At 48.0% G+C, this 12697-nt stretch overlaps 1 protein-coding gene across 4 annotated transcripts in view; it reads left to right on the top strand.

The window, feature by feature from the left end:
* The window catches only part of ASAP2 (ArfGAP with SH3 domain, ankyrin repeat and PH domain 2), a 115616-nt gene that overhangs the window by 39869 nt on the left and 63050 nt on the right, over positions 1–12697 (top strand). For all 4 annotated transcript variants that reach the window (XM_014517314.2, XM_025197595.1, XM_025197594.1 and 1 more), the window contains exon 5: positions 10198–10327. In XM_014517314.2, the coding sequence (XP_014372800.1) occupies positions 10198–10327 (130 nt within the window). The remainder of the gene's footprint in view (positions 1–10197; positions 10328–12697) is intronic.

The following is a 12697-nucleotide window of genomic DNA, read 5'->3' as shown; positions in this document are numbered from 1 at the left end:
TGGAGGCCTCAGAAGAGCCCATGGTAGGCGGCAGCCCCCGGGCAGGGTCCCTGGCAGCTGCGCTCCGCGTCTGCATCACCATGACTGCAGGGGTGCGCCCGCTGCCTACTCCCTGGAGGAGCTACCCTGTGCAGCTCCCTCGCGCCCGCCTTGCGCGAACGCCGGCGCGCTCTTACAGAGCGCGCCTGTTTGCGCGCACTGTTCGCGCGCGCTGCCCGTGCGCGGCTCGGGAGCGCGGCTCCCTGCCGGGCGAGCTAAGGCGTCGCCGAAGGGCTTCCCCTCCGGATCTGCCTCAGCTGTGCTGCGCTCTCTACCCCACTTACCTTACCTGTTCCCCCTAGCGTCCCCCGTGGTAACAAGGAATAACGGCCACAAATTGTTAGAGAGTAGGTTTAGACTAGACATCTAAAGGCACTACTTCACAGTCAGGGTGGCTAGGACCTGGAACCAACTTCCAAGGGAAGTGGTGATGGCTCCTACCCTGGGGGTCTTTAAGAGGAGACTTGATGTCTACCTGGCTGGGGTCATTTGAACCCGGTTTTCTCTCCTGCCGAGGGCAGGGGGTCGGACTTGATGATCTACAAGGTCCCTTCCGACCCTACTTCTATGGATTACTAGATTGTGGTCTTGGGTGGTAGACGAGATGGAAGTGCAGTCCTAAATAACAAGTAATGAATGGGGGGAGAGCTGCTGAGTGAAAGAGCAACTCATTTTAAGTACTTCCCCCTCTCCCCACCCTTTACTTACAGACTTTTATAATGACCTGCTGTTTCTCAGATCAGAATTCTAAAAACTTAAACAAACCTTTTGTGTTTGTTATACTCGATAGCATTGATTGTCAGCCATGGGATTCCTTTTAAAGATATCGCAGGGTGCCAAACAATATTAGCCAAGCAATAGTAGCAAACAACCATATATGATTCACTAGATAAATCCAGAAATTTCAAAGAAAAGTCCATAGTGCAGTGGTTCTCAAGCTTTTTAGACTGGAGGCACCCATTGGAAAATGTTAGCTCTTGGTTTTTGCTTGGGTTTGTTTTGGGGTTTTTTTACTATAGGGAATTAATAGAGCAATTCTTCTGTTGCAAAGAACTTGGACTGTGACAGGTCAGAAGTTTTTAACACTGTGGATTCCTACTTGAAATGTCTGTCTGCTTGTACACGTGACGGGGGGGTTTAGTTCTCCCTAAGTTGAAGTGGTGGGTTTTTGTTTTTAATTCATAGATATTAGGGTCGGGAGGGACCTCAACAAATCGAGTCTGACCCTGGGCAGGAAAGAGCTCTGGGGTCAGATGACCCCAGCCAGGTGCTTGTCCAGTCTCCTCTTAAAGACCCATAAGGGTCTAATTGTGTTGATTAAAACCCCACCACTTCAATTTAGGGACTTGCATCACAGTTACGGAGGAGTGACAGCCCTCCATCAGCTCAGCCCTCCCTCCCCGCCACTACGATGGACAGGCTGTACCAGAAAAGAAAAAGCAGTGAGGGGCCTAATCCTTCTTTTTCTTCTTCTTCCCCTGGAGCCCACCCACCTCTCCCACAGCTGGAGGGTGAACTGCCAGCAGGCCCTGGGTTGCAGGGGGCCCTGGTCTTTTCCTCTACAGTGGTGGACCCACTGATGGCACCTGCTTGCTAGCACCCTGCCCAGGCAGTCCCAGGGTACACTGCCACCACCACAGAGGGAAAGACTGGGGCCCCCTGCAGCTCAGGGGCACCACACAACCCAGAGGTAGGTCATGTGGGCAGGCTTCGCTGAGAAAACACAAAAAGAAAACAGTGGTGAGGGGACTTGATACTTAAAATTTAAAAAAATGGGGGCGGGGGGGCGGTGCAGTGCTTCCCTCTGTGGCAGTGGCACCACCCTGGGGCTGCCTGGGTAGGGTGCTAGCTGCACAGGTATTGCCCCAGGTCGCAGGCAGCACCCACCGGATCCAACGGGGAGTGGGGTGCTGGAAGCCTGGGTGTGCTTGGGGAAGCTTGGGCTTGGCAGGCTTCCAGCGCCCCATGTAAGATCCCCACTGCCTTCCCGTCTCCTGGGACAACTTCAAAATGGGCTGGCTTGCTCTTGGGGCAATGCAGGAAGGTGGCAGGAGGGTGGCTGGTTGTGCTGGCGGCCAAAGAAGGCGGAGGGGGCAGTGCACAGTGTGCTGGAAGCGCACCAAGCCTGAGTTTCTCTGAGCGTGCCTGGGCTTCCAGTGCCCCTGCACAGTCCTCACCACCTTCTCCAGATGTGTCATTACAATTTGTTATGTAGCAAAGTAAAATGCATCAGATGTGTCTTACTTTGCTATGTAACAAAGTCACTTAAAGTGAAATATGCCACTGTACTTGTACAGCGTGACAAAATTAAAACGAAATACGTTGCTGCTGGTGTATATGATGATGTCATTAAAACGGTACAAAAGGGCAATTAAGCCGCTTTAAAGGCCAATTTCATCACAGGTACAAGCACCCTTTATGTTTATTATGTAAGAGGACAGCACTGGATGTGGTATACCTTGACTTTAGCAAGGCTTTTGACATCATTTCCCATGACATTCTTTTTAACAAGTAAAGATGAAAGTACAGATTAGATGAAAGTACTGTAAAGGTGGATCTATAACTGGTTGGATCAATTATGTATCATTGAGTAGTCCTCAATGTCTAGTTGGGAGGAGGTTTCAAGTGAGGTTCCTCAGGAGTCTGTCCTGGGTGCAATATTTTTCAACATCTTCATGAATAATTTGGATGATGGGATTGACTGCATGCTTAGCAGATTTGCTGATGACACCAAGTTGGGTGGAATTGTGGACATGCTGGAGGGCAGTGGTAAGATCCAGAATGACCTAGATAAACTAGAAAAATGGTCTGTAGTCAATGAGATGAGATTCAACAAGGGCAAAAGCAAAGTCTTGCTCTTGGGGTGGAATATCCACGTGTACAAATACAGACTGGGGAATGACCGTCTGGGCTGCCATACTGCAGAGGAGGACCTAGGGGTTATGGTGGACCACAAGGTGAACATGAGGCAATAAAGTGCTCTTACAACCCAGGCTGCTGTTAGCTTTTTTTTGCATTAACAGGAGTGCCACTTGCAAATCATGGGAAGTGATTATTCTACTCTATTCAGCATTGGTGAGGCCTCACCTGAGGTTACTGTGTCCAGTTTTGGGCCCCATACTTCAAGAAGTGTGGACAGATTGGAAAGCGCTCAGCAGAGAGTGACAAAAAAGTTAGAGGCCTGGGAAGCATAACTTAAGGCTTGAAAGAACTAGGGCTGTTCACTGTGGAGAAGAGAATACTGAATGGGGATTTGATAACTGTCTTCAGATACCTGAAGGGTGATAATAAGGACAATAGAGATGTGATGTTTTTCTCTGTGGCTGTAGGGGACAGGACTAGGATCAATGGCTACAAACTTCAGGAGAGGATATTTAGGTGGGAGATTAGGGGGAACTTTTTTGACTATGAGGGTGATCAGGAATTGGAACAGGCTATCAAGAAAAGTTGTAGAATCTCCATCCTTGCAGGTTTTGAAGACCAGGATGGACCTGGGATACCCGATCTGGTGTATGAGCCAGATCAAGTCTTCAGCACCACATCATCCAGCCCACGGGCCTCCCTTTGGGCTTGGAAATTTGGTAGCAAGAGTGATGGTACTGCTTCCATGCTGCCAAATCTCTGGACCTGCTACAGATGCATCACAAGCAGGTTCAGGGAGGTGATCCTTCCCCTCTATGTGGCACTGGTCAGGCCACAGTTGGAGTACTGTGTCCAGTTCTGGGTGCTGCACTTCAAGAGGGATGTGGCTAACCTTGAGAGGGTCCAGAGGAGGGCCACTCACATGGTCAGGGAGCAAAAGGCCAGGACCTACAAAGATAGACTAAAGGGCCTGAATCTATTCAGCCTCCACAAGAGAAGACTGAGAGGGGATCTGGTGGCCATCTATAAACTCACTAGGGGGAAACAGCAGAAAATAGGTGAGGCTCTGTTTCCCCCATGTACCACCTGGGATAACGAGGAATAACAGTCACAAATTGATTGAGAGCAGGTTCAGGCTTGATATCAGGGAAGCATTACTTTATGGTTAGGGCTGCCAGGCTCTGGAATGGGCTCCTGAGGGAGGTGGTATTCTCCCCTACCTTGGGGGTCTTCAAGAGGAAGTTGGATAGATATCTGGCTGGGCTATTATGATCCCAGCACTAGTTCCTGCCCAGGGCAGGGGGGTCAGACTTGATGATCTGTTCAGGTCCCTTCCAACCCTAGAAACTATGGAGCCCCAAGTCTTGCACACTGGATTTGGTTCCTGATCCCAGTGTGTAGGAGTAGGTGGTGCTGGCCCCCATGCCCCAATCTTGGGACATGAGGGATGGGAGGGGAACAGTGCTGAGCCACTGGGACCTAGTCTCAGCACTAGAGGTGAGAGGGCATGGTGCCAAGGTCCAATCCCAGCACGTGGGACAAGGGCAGGGTGTCAGGCTTTAGCAACCAGTTTGACCCACAGAGGGGCCCTGCACTACTCATCTGACCTGTGGTGCCAGAAGATTGAGCACCACTGGGTTAGACAGGCATTTGGCTGGGATGGTTTGGTGAAGGATGATCCAGAAGGGGGCTGGACTAGATGACCTTGTGAGGTCCCTTCCAGCACTAATTTTCTGTGATCCTATGTTTGCACCTAAAAGTGTTAACATTGTATAGCACTCTTGAAAAAGATGTCAAGGCACCTTGGTTGAGAATCAGATTGTCAGAAACATTATAACCTGGGGTGGACAAAATATGGCCTGTGGGCCAGATCTGGCTTGCCAGGCACTTTCATCTAGCCCATGGGCACCCACCAACAAACTGTACCCTTCCCACCCCTTTCACCCATGAGGGTGGGAGCAATAGGGTATGCCCACGTATACATACCCTATTGCATCTTGCTCCCACCCTTGTGGGCAGAAGGGCCTGGCCCAGCCAGCAGCAGCTTCCAGGAGGGGCTGGTTCTGCTGCTGTTGCAACGGGGCGGGGGGGGGGGGGGGGGTGGCGCACCTGCTTGGCTTCCCCCATGTCCTGCTTACTAGGGGCAGCAGGTAGCGGGGCAAGGGGGAGCTGCATCTGGGTGAGGGCAGGGGCTGGCGCTGGGGGCATCATGAAGCCTGTACCTGGGAGGGGGGAAGCAGAAGTACAGAGCTCGGGTGGGCAGGTTGTGTGTGAGGGAGGGTGGGGGGGACCCCCACACACTCCCCCATATGGTGCACAGCCCTCACTGCTAACAACAGCAGCAGGAGGAGGGGGCACTCGGGGTTCTCATGCCCTGCATAGGTACTGGTGCCTGACAGGGCGCAGCTCTAACCAGCACTGAGTGTTAGGGTGAGGAGCGTAGCCTACCTGGCCCGTCTCTATCACGAGGGCTCCATGTGGTGTGCCAGCACTTACCCGGCACCAAGGGAAGCCCTGTGCTGGAGCCGGCTGCCCTCCCCACCACCTGCTACACAGGCCATGGGAATGGAAGGAGCACTACCCCCTGCTTCCTTGCAGAGGCTGGGAACCTGCATGACAGGGGTTGGCAAGTGATAGAGGCAGGCTAGCCAGGCTGCGCTCTTGACCCCCACGTGCAGCACAGGCTAGAGCCACACACTACCAGGCGCCAGCATGGGGCACAAGTACCCCAAGCACCCCTGCCTGCTGCTGCTGGGACAGCAGGGGGGGTGCGCCATGGTGGGGAGCAGGGAGTGTGTGGGGTCCCTGCACCCCCACCACCATCCCTCACACCCATACCCTGCCCCTGTAACCCCCACCATATACACATCCCCAACATACCTCCCACCCACCATACTCACATACCCCAACCCCACACACACACACACACACACACACACACACACACACACACACACACACACACACACACACACACTCACGACTTGATTTCTGAGTTATTATGCAATCCCCTCTATATACAGTATGCAAACACAAATCATGACAAATATTTTTTGTAATAAATTTAAAATATGTTACAGTAGGCGTTTGACTTTTAGTGTATGATTTGGTTTGATTCTGCTTTCAAGATGGCAGTCATCCCCTCCCAAAAAGAATATTTGGGGGGCGGGGGAAGGGGAGAAACTACCATTAGGGCCTTAAGGGTGGGACTTCTGGTCCCATTATGGTGACTGGGGGAATGGGGCAACTGTCAAAGGGTGGAGCAAAGGCTGTGGAAGGTGGGGCTAATGGGGCTTAGCCCTCCCCCCAAAGCAGGGCACAGCAGTGGGGCCACAAGGCAGCCCAGCCATAGCAGGGGTGGGGAGGGGCTGGGCTGGGCTGCTCTCAGGGCAGGCGCTGGCAGTGCTGAGAGTGGGGTTATGTGGGGGCTACAGCCACCCCAAAATTCACCTTTGCCACCTTTATCCACGGTCGGTGAGTGCTGCTTGCCAGGCACTGCGCCCATGTAGAGGGTGCTGACTCCTTCTGCAGATTTTGGAGCCTCTCCCTTCCAAGCTCCCCTCCCAGCGCTACCACCACCTGCCCTGAGCGCAGTGCAGCCCAACTCCCCCTCCAGGAAGAGCTCGTCCCCAGCCCATAGCCCACCCTCATCCCACACGCAAATCCCAGGCACACGGCTCCCATGTCCTCCCCAAGTGGCCAGGTGCCCTGTGGACAAGCCATTTGCGGCTCTGTCCTGCGCCCCGCCCTGGCTGTGCAGGGCCTGCCTCTGTCCCAGCCCCACTTCCTCCCTTGCTGCTGGGGCAGGGGGTGGAGGTGGGCAGATAGAGGCCCCAGCAGTGAGGGGAGAGAGCAGGGCACAGGCAGGATATGGGGCTGGGGTGAGTGGGTTCTGCCTGTGCCCCACTCCCTCCCTCACCACTGGGGCCTCTGTCTGAGTGCCCCGTTCCCCATGGCCTTTCCCCCACAGACTTAACTGCTGTGGGGGGCGGGGTATGCGCACACATGCTCAGCCCCACCCAAAATATTTTTTTTTCTCCTTCCGCCTATTTGGTGGAGCTACCCATGCAGCTCTCGACAGCTCATCAGAACTTGTTAAGTGGCCTTCCAACCAAATAATTGTCCGTCCCTGTTCTAACCTGTTGTTCTCTTTCTGAGTTTTTTGCAACCAAAGAATTGCTGTATTTATTTTTTCCGTGGTCACAAAACAGTAAAAGCTAATGGCTGTTTTTTTTTCCTTGGGGTTTCTTAAGTCTGAAATGATTGAGTCTTCTATGTAGGACTTTAATAATCTCAGAGTCCTAATAATATAGATCTCAAGGAAACATTTAAATTGTTTTATATAATGAAAACTTGATGAGCTGAACAGTCTCTTATATCTAACTACCCATTATAGGTCTTTATTTGAACTATAGTGTTTCTTCCCTTGTCTGATATTCAGATCTGTACTTACTTTAGATTAGTCATACACCAGCTGCATTCATAACAGGTCAAGTAAATTTAGAGGCTAAGCTGAACAAATATAACATGGACGTATTGCATAAGTTGCACATGACACCTGTGTAAAAAACTGCCTCTTTATGTTCAGCTGCTTATGAAATATTTTGTATGAATATCTTCCCTCATCTCATAGAACTAGAATTTCCAAAATGGTTTGGTTTTGGCATTAAGTAGGTTTTTCTGCTATGCAGAGGAAGTGTTGTGTGTGGCCTTTGTGTTTTTTTAAAGAAGTGCAGTCTACTTAATTGCCTGATGAGTTCCAAATAGTTGATCTTCTTGGAAAATCTAAGTTCAAATGTTGTCCTCTGTGAGCAAACAAGATGCCAGTAATTGATAGCTACTGGACTTGAATTATTTCAATGAATTTAGGAAGGTCCCTTGTGATTTTTCACATAGGCCACTACTGAAATTGAGGGAGAAAAACGTTTCTGGTTACTTTCTGTAAAGTTTTATTTTTATTTTTTTTTTAAAGCTTTCTAGTAGCTAGTTAACATATAGACTACTCTGTTTAAAGTGCCAAAAAGGAGAGTGAGTAGGTTTCACCATCTTTTCTGAATGCCTTGTACCAAAACTTTTTTTTCCTTCAGAATTGGTGTTTGGTTAATCCTTTGCTTTTAGACTTTAGTTTCTTTGGATACAGAATAGTCCACTGTTTTTTGCATCAAATCTGCTTGTACCATTGTTGAGATCACCCGCTTTTTGACACGCACACCATTTTAATGCTAATTATAATATTAATACTTAGAATTGTGGAAACCTCATTTTCTTCATTTCAGTATTTCAAGTAGCTGAAAGATCTAGCAAAGGCCGAAATCAGTGGGCCTAGAAATGTACTCTGTCATGTCACACAAGCAGGGTGACCATAAGGAAATCCTCAACACCTGGGACATTCATCTAGAACAGGGGCAGGCAATTATTTCAGGCAGAGGGCTGCTTACTGGGTTTTGGCAAGCCATTGAAGGCCGCATGATGGGCAGCCGGGGCAGCTAAATATTAATTTTCTAAATTTTTTAGGGGACCCACAGGCCGGATAGAATGGCCTGGCAGGCCGCATCCGGCCCACGTTTTGCCCACCCCTGATCTGGGATGCCTGGGACACTGCCTTCCCCCCCAACTTCCTCTGTGCTCTCATAAGTTAGCAGGGGCAAGGTGGCATGTTGGGCAGGCAGTGGTGCCTGCCTGCTCACCTGCAAGGTGCTCTGCACTGCTCTGACTCCTGGCCAGACTGCACCCTGTGCTCCTGCATTTCCAAGGATGCCCATTATAATTCTCAACAGCCAGCCAGGACCGGCCTCTGATGTCTGTGACTGTCGTGGCTAAACCGGGACATATGGTCACCCTACACATAACCATGATGGGAACAAAAATGAAGAATTTTCTTTTTGACACTTCTGACTGTCTTCACTAATGCTTCTATGGAATCATTCATCTTTGTAGCTTAATACATCTCCTTGAAGCTTCATGACTTTTTTTACCTGTACATCCTGTGTTGAACTTCTCAGACCTAAATTCATTTCGGAATTGCTTTTCTGATTTATATTAATAAAGGTTTTCTCTGCAAATGGAGAGGATTTTCCTACTGTGTCCTTCTTATCCTGGAAGACTTTGTGGAGTGAAAATCTGGGCAATACTGGCTGGATAGCCTTCTGGGAAATTACAACTTTCTTTAAAAATTTGTTTGCTAGTAAATAGGCAGCAGTGGGGCTTATGGTGTTCAGAAATTTTTCTAGTGGAAAGTTTGATGAAGGATTAAACCTGGTTATTTTGTTAGAGGTTATTGATGCAACATTTGGTCATTCTTTTGATAGGAAATGCAAGTACAGAACTTATTGATAACGGGAAATCTTCAGCACATGCATGACATTTTTCACAAGATGTTCAAAATCAAGTTGAGAACAGTGTGTAATTCTTGCCTTGAAGCAATTATCTTTAAGCATATAGTTGATTTCATCTAATGGACACTTGGTCGTGCAAGATTAAATGAGCATGGTATTTCCTGTTCAATTTTCCTCTGTATTCTTATTGGAAGGGTCTTTTTCTATCACTTTCATGTTCTTGGTTTCCAACTAATACAAGTGGCAAACTTGTTCCAAAACCCAAATAAATCTACATGCTAACATTTTTCAAGTACTGATCTAATTGGCTAATGTAATTACATTGCAGTCACTTTAAGAATAACATGGGAACCAACTAAAATGAATTAGTGAGTAGAAAAAGAAAAGCTGTCTATAATAATTTATTTATATATTTATGACAGATTTTGATTATTTAGCTGTAGGAAAGGTGCACAGTAGTGTAGTAGAACCTGTGTTATCCAGAACTATTGGAAAGCATTGGCAAAAGTTTTCAGAGAAGCAGGATAGCTGGTCTAGTAGACTTTGAAATCTGTACCACCCTGCTGCTCAGTATCCCCAGCGCCCACTGGCTCAGTAGCAGGAAGAGGTGGCATTTGTGGTCTTGACTGGGAAATCCTGTATGCAGTGAAGATGATGGTAGGAGAGGCTTGGTAAATCTAGAGACATAATTGAACACTGTCAGCCCAGGTGTGGTCAGATGCACTTATGCTTTAATTTGTGTCGTCTTGTCAGTTTACTACTTCCTCTTTGAATCCCTTTGTCAGTCATTTGTTTTAACAGATTGGATTAGATTTCTGGTACTTGTCCTTGGTTCCTTATCAAGTTCTAATACAATAGAAAATGGAAATAACTAAAATGCAGAGCTATAAGCGTTTCTTTAGGTTATCAGATTCAGTGAGATTTGATTGATCACATTTGATTTTGTTTCTTTCCCATTTAGTACAAAAATAGAGAAGGAGAAAAAGGAGCATGCTAAACTACATGGAATGATCCGCACAGAAATAAGTGGAGCTGAAATTGCAGAAGAGATGGAGAAAGAAAGGAGGTTCTTTCAGCTACAGATGTGTGAAGTAAGATTTAACATTGAATACAAATGTTCCATTATACTTCAAAAAGGGACATTTTGAGAAAAAATGCATCCTTGCCTTTTAGCAACTGTTGTGCTTGAGGGAAAGATGCACCATATTATTTGATTTAGGATTTTAAAATAAACCTCACCATTCTGACCTGCTAGCTTTGCAAAGAATTTTAGGTTCTTTGTTGATTTTTACATGTTGATACACTGTAGATAACTAAATGTATAACTTAGTCAATTGCTTTGAGTTGAAGGATCAGTTGCTTTGCAGTGTCAATGAACTCCAAATTATTTTAAGGTGCAGAGGATTCTCTCATTTGTTCCCTTAAAAATCTTGTCTACCATGTCTTTAGGTTTGTATTTGAAAAAAATAAGGCCATTAGGAATGGATACCAGTTACCTTTTCGTGTTCTTAAGGAAGTTGCTACCAGTAACGTTGTTTTATAATTATGCAGCATTTGACAGTAGTTTTTAAATACAGTATTTTTTCCTTTGGGATTTGTGCAGCAGGGTGATAGCCTTTAAAACCCTATGTAAGCATTCAGGCCTCTTCTGCTGAGTCACTTCAGGCTTCAGTCCAAAGGTGCCTCCTTTACTTTGGTTGGAGCTAATTTGATCCAGATACCAAACTCACTCGGCCACAGTTGCCCTGACTATCAGTGTACGGATTTAGTATGCAAGTCTTTGATAATTCAGGGCTCTCATCTTTATACAGAGTGTAAGAGTGAGATCTTTCAAAATTAGTAAAGGGTTTGGATGGCTAATTCTCATCAATATTAAAAGGGAATTAAGTGATCAAATCCCTTTTAATTCCCTTTAACAGTATTAGGCATAGTACAAGGTAATGATCCTACTGTTCCTGCAACATTGGAAAATTCTAGGAAGAAGGTTCTTATTTACAGGTCCTACCTTGGAGACTTAAAGCTTCCTTGAGCCTCTTTCATTGTAAGAAGTTAAAAATATTTTATGTTAAGGTTGCTGGATATGTTGATCCAGTTGCCTTAATGTGCTTGTTTCTCTTGAATAATCGCATTAAAATACAGCATTGAAAAATCTGCTTGAATACAGTGATATTTTAGTATATTTTATTTTAATCGTTCTGAAAGGATGAAATATTGCAGGTACTCATGGGAGACTGCATTCATTTGGAGGTTCTTAGTAAGCTGTAGGCTCCTTCACTTGCAGGTCACCAATTTGAATTCTGCCTTGCTTGGTAGGAATTAAAAATTGTTCCTATTGAATACATATTGGTGGATCCTGCACAAGAGTTCAGTAAGGCCCAGTTCTGGCTCCTATGTCTCAAATTTGCCACCATTCTCTGTATTAAACTCTTAAGTTCTTTTGAGCTGTGTTGGTTTCTGGCTTTGGGCTTGTGCACTGCCTTTCACAGAAGGTTCCTGATCATGACAAGGTTTCTAGCAAGTGTTCCTTCCAAAGGCCCCAGACTTGTGAAACTTGTGAAAACTGGCCTCATGATTCACAGGGGGAACTCAAAAATCAAAATAAAAAGCAAAGACACTTTAAACAAAAACAAACAAAAAAATAAAACAATTGTGGGGCAATATTGATGCCCTTTTGCATGCAACCACATTTACTGCCAGACCGTTGTGTTGTAGAGATGAGCCTTGGGCCAGATTCTCTCACATGAGGGATGCAAGTGAACTTGGGGACCTAAGCGTGACTCTATTCCCGTCTCCTTCAGTCCCTGCAAAACAGTTAACACAAAAGGTGGGAGGGCCTTGCTTCTTATCACTCTTTTGTAACCAGTGTTCCCTCTCAGGAGTAGCAGTCCATGAGCGTGCTGCCTCGGTCTGCTGTGGGACGCTTACCGAAGGGGGCTGGAGCCAAGAGGCTGGGACCGGGGGCTGGGGCTGGAGGCTGGAGCCAGGGGCTGCTGCAGGATCCACCGGCTCCGGGGAAGTGCTCCGCTCCCCCACATCAGGGCTAGGGAGTGGAGCACTTCCCCAGAGCCAGCTCCCTGCACCAGCCTCCATCCCTGCCTTGCCTCACCTGGGGGAGGAGCCACTGCCTACCCCAGTGAGGCTCGGCCGGCTCCGGGACACTGCTCCGCTCCCCGGCCCTGATGCCAAGTGCCTCCTCTCTCCCTGAGGCCATGCGGGGGAGCAGAGCAGTGTCCCGGAGCCGGCCGAGCCTCACTGGGGTAGGCAGTGGCTCCTCCCCCAGGTGAGGCAAGGCAGGGATGGAGGCTGGTGCAGGGAGCTGGCTCTGGGGAAGTGCTCCACTCCCCGGTCCTGATGCGGGGGAGTGGAACACTTCCCCGGTGCCAGCCAGGCTCCCACCCACACCTCGCCTAGGAGCTGACCTTCAGCTCCTCTCCTGGTGCGCAGCCTTGAAAAGGCTGTGC

This window comes from Alligator sinensis, unplaced genomic scaffold, assembly GCF_000455745.1.
Source record: "Alligator sinensis unplaced genomic scaffold, ASM45574v1 scaffold866_2, whole genome shotgun sequence".
Taxonomy (NCBI): domain Eukaryota; kingdom Metazoa; phylum Chordata; order Crocodylia; family Alligatoridae; genus Alligator; species Alligator sinensis.
The sequence above is the reverse complement of the archived record's forward strand: the minus strand, read 5'-3'. Positions and strand labels throughout refer to the sequence as shown.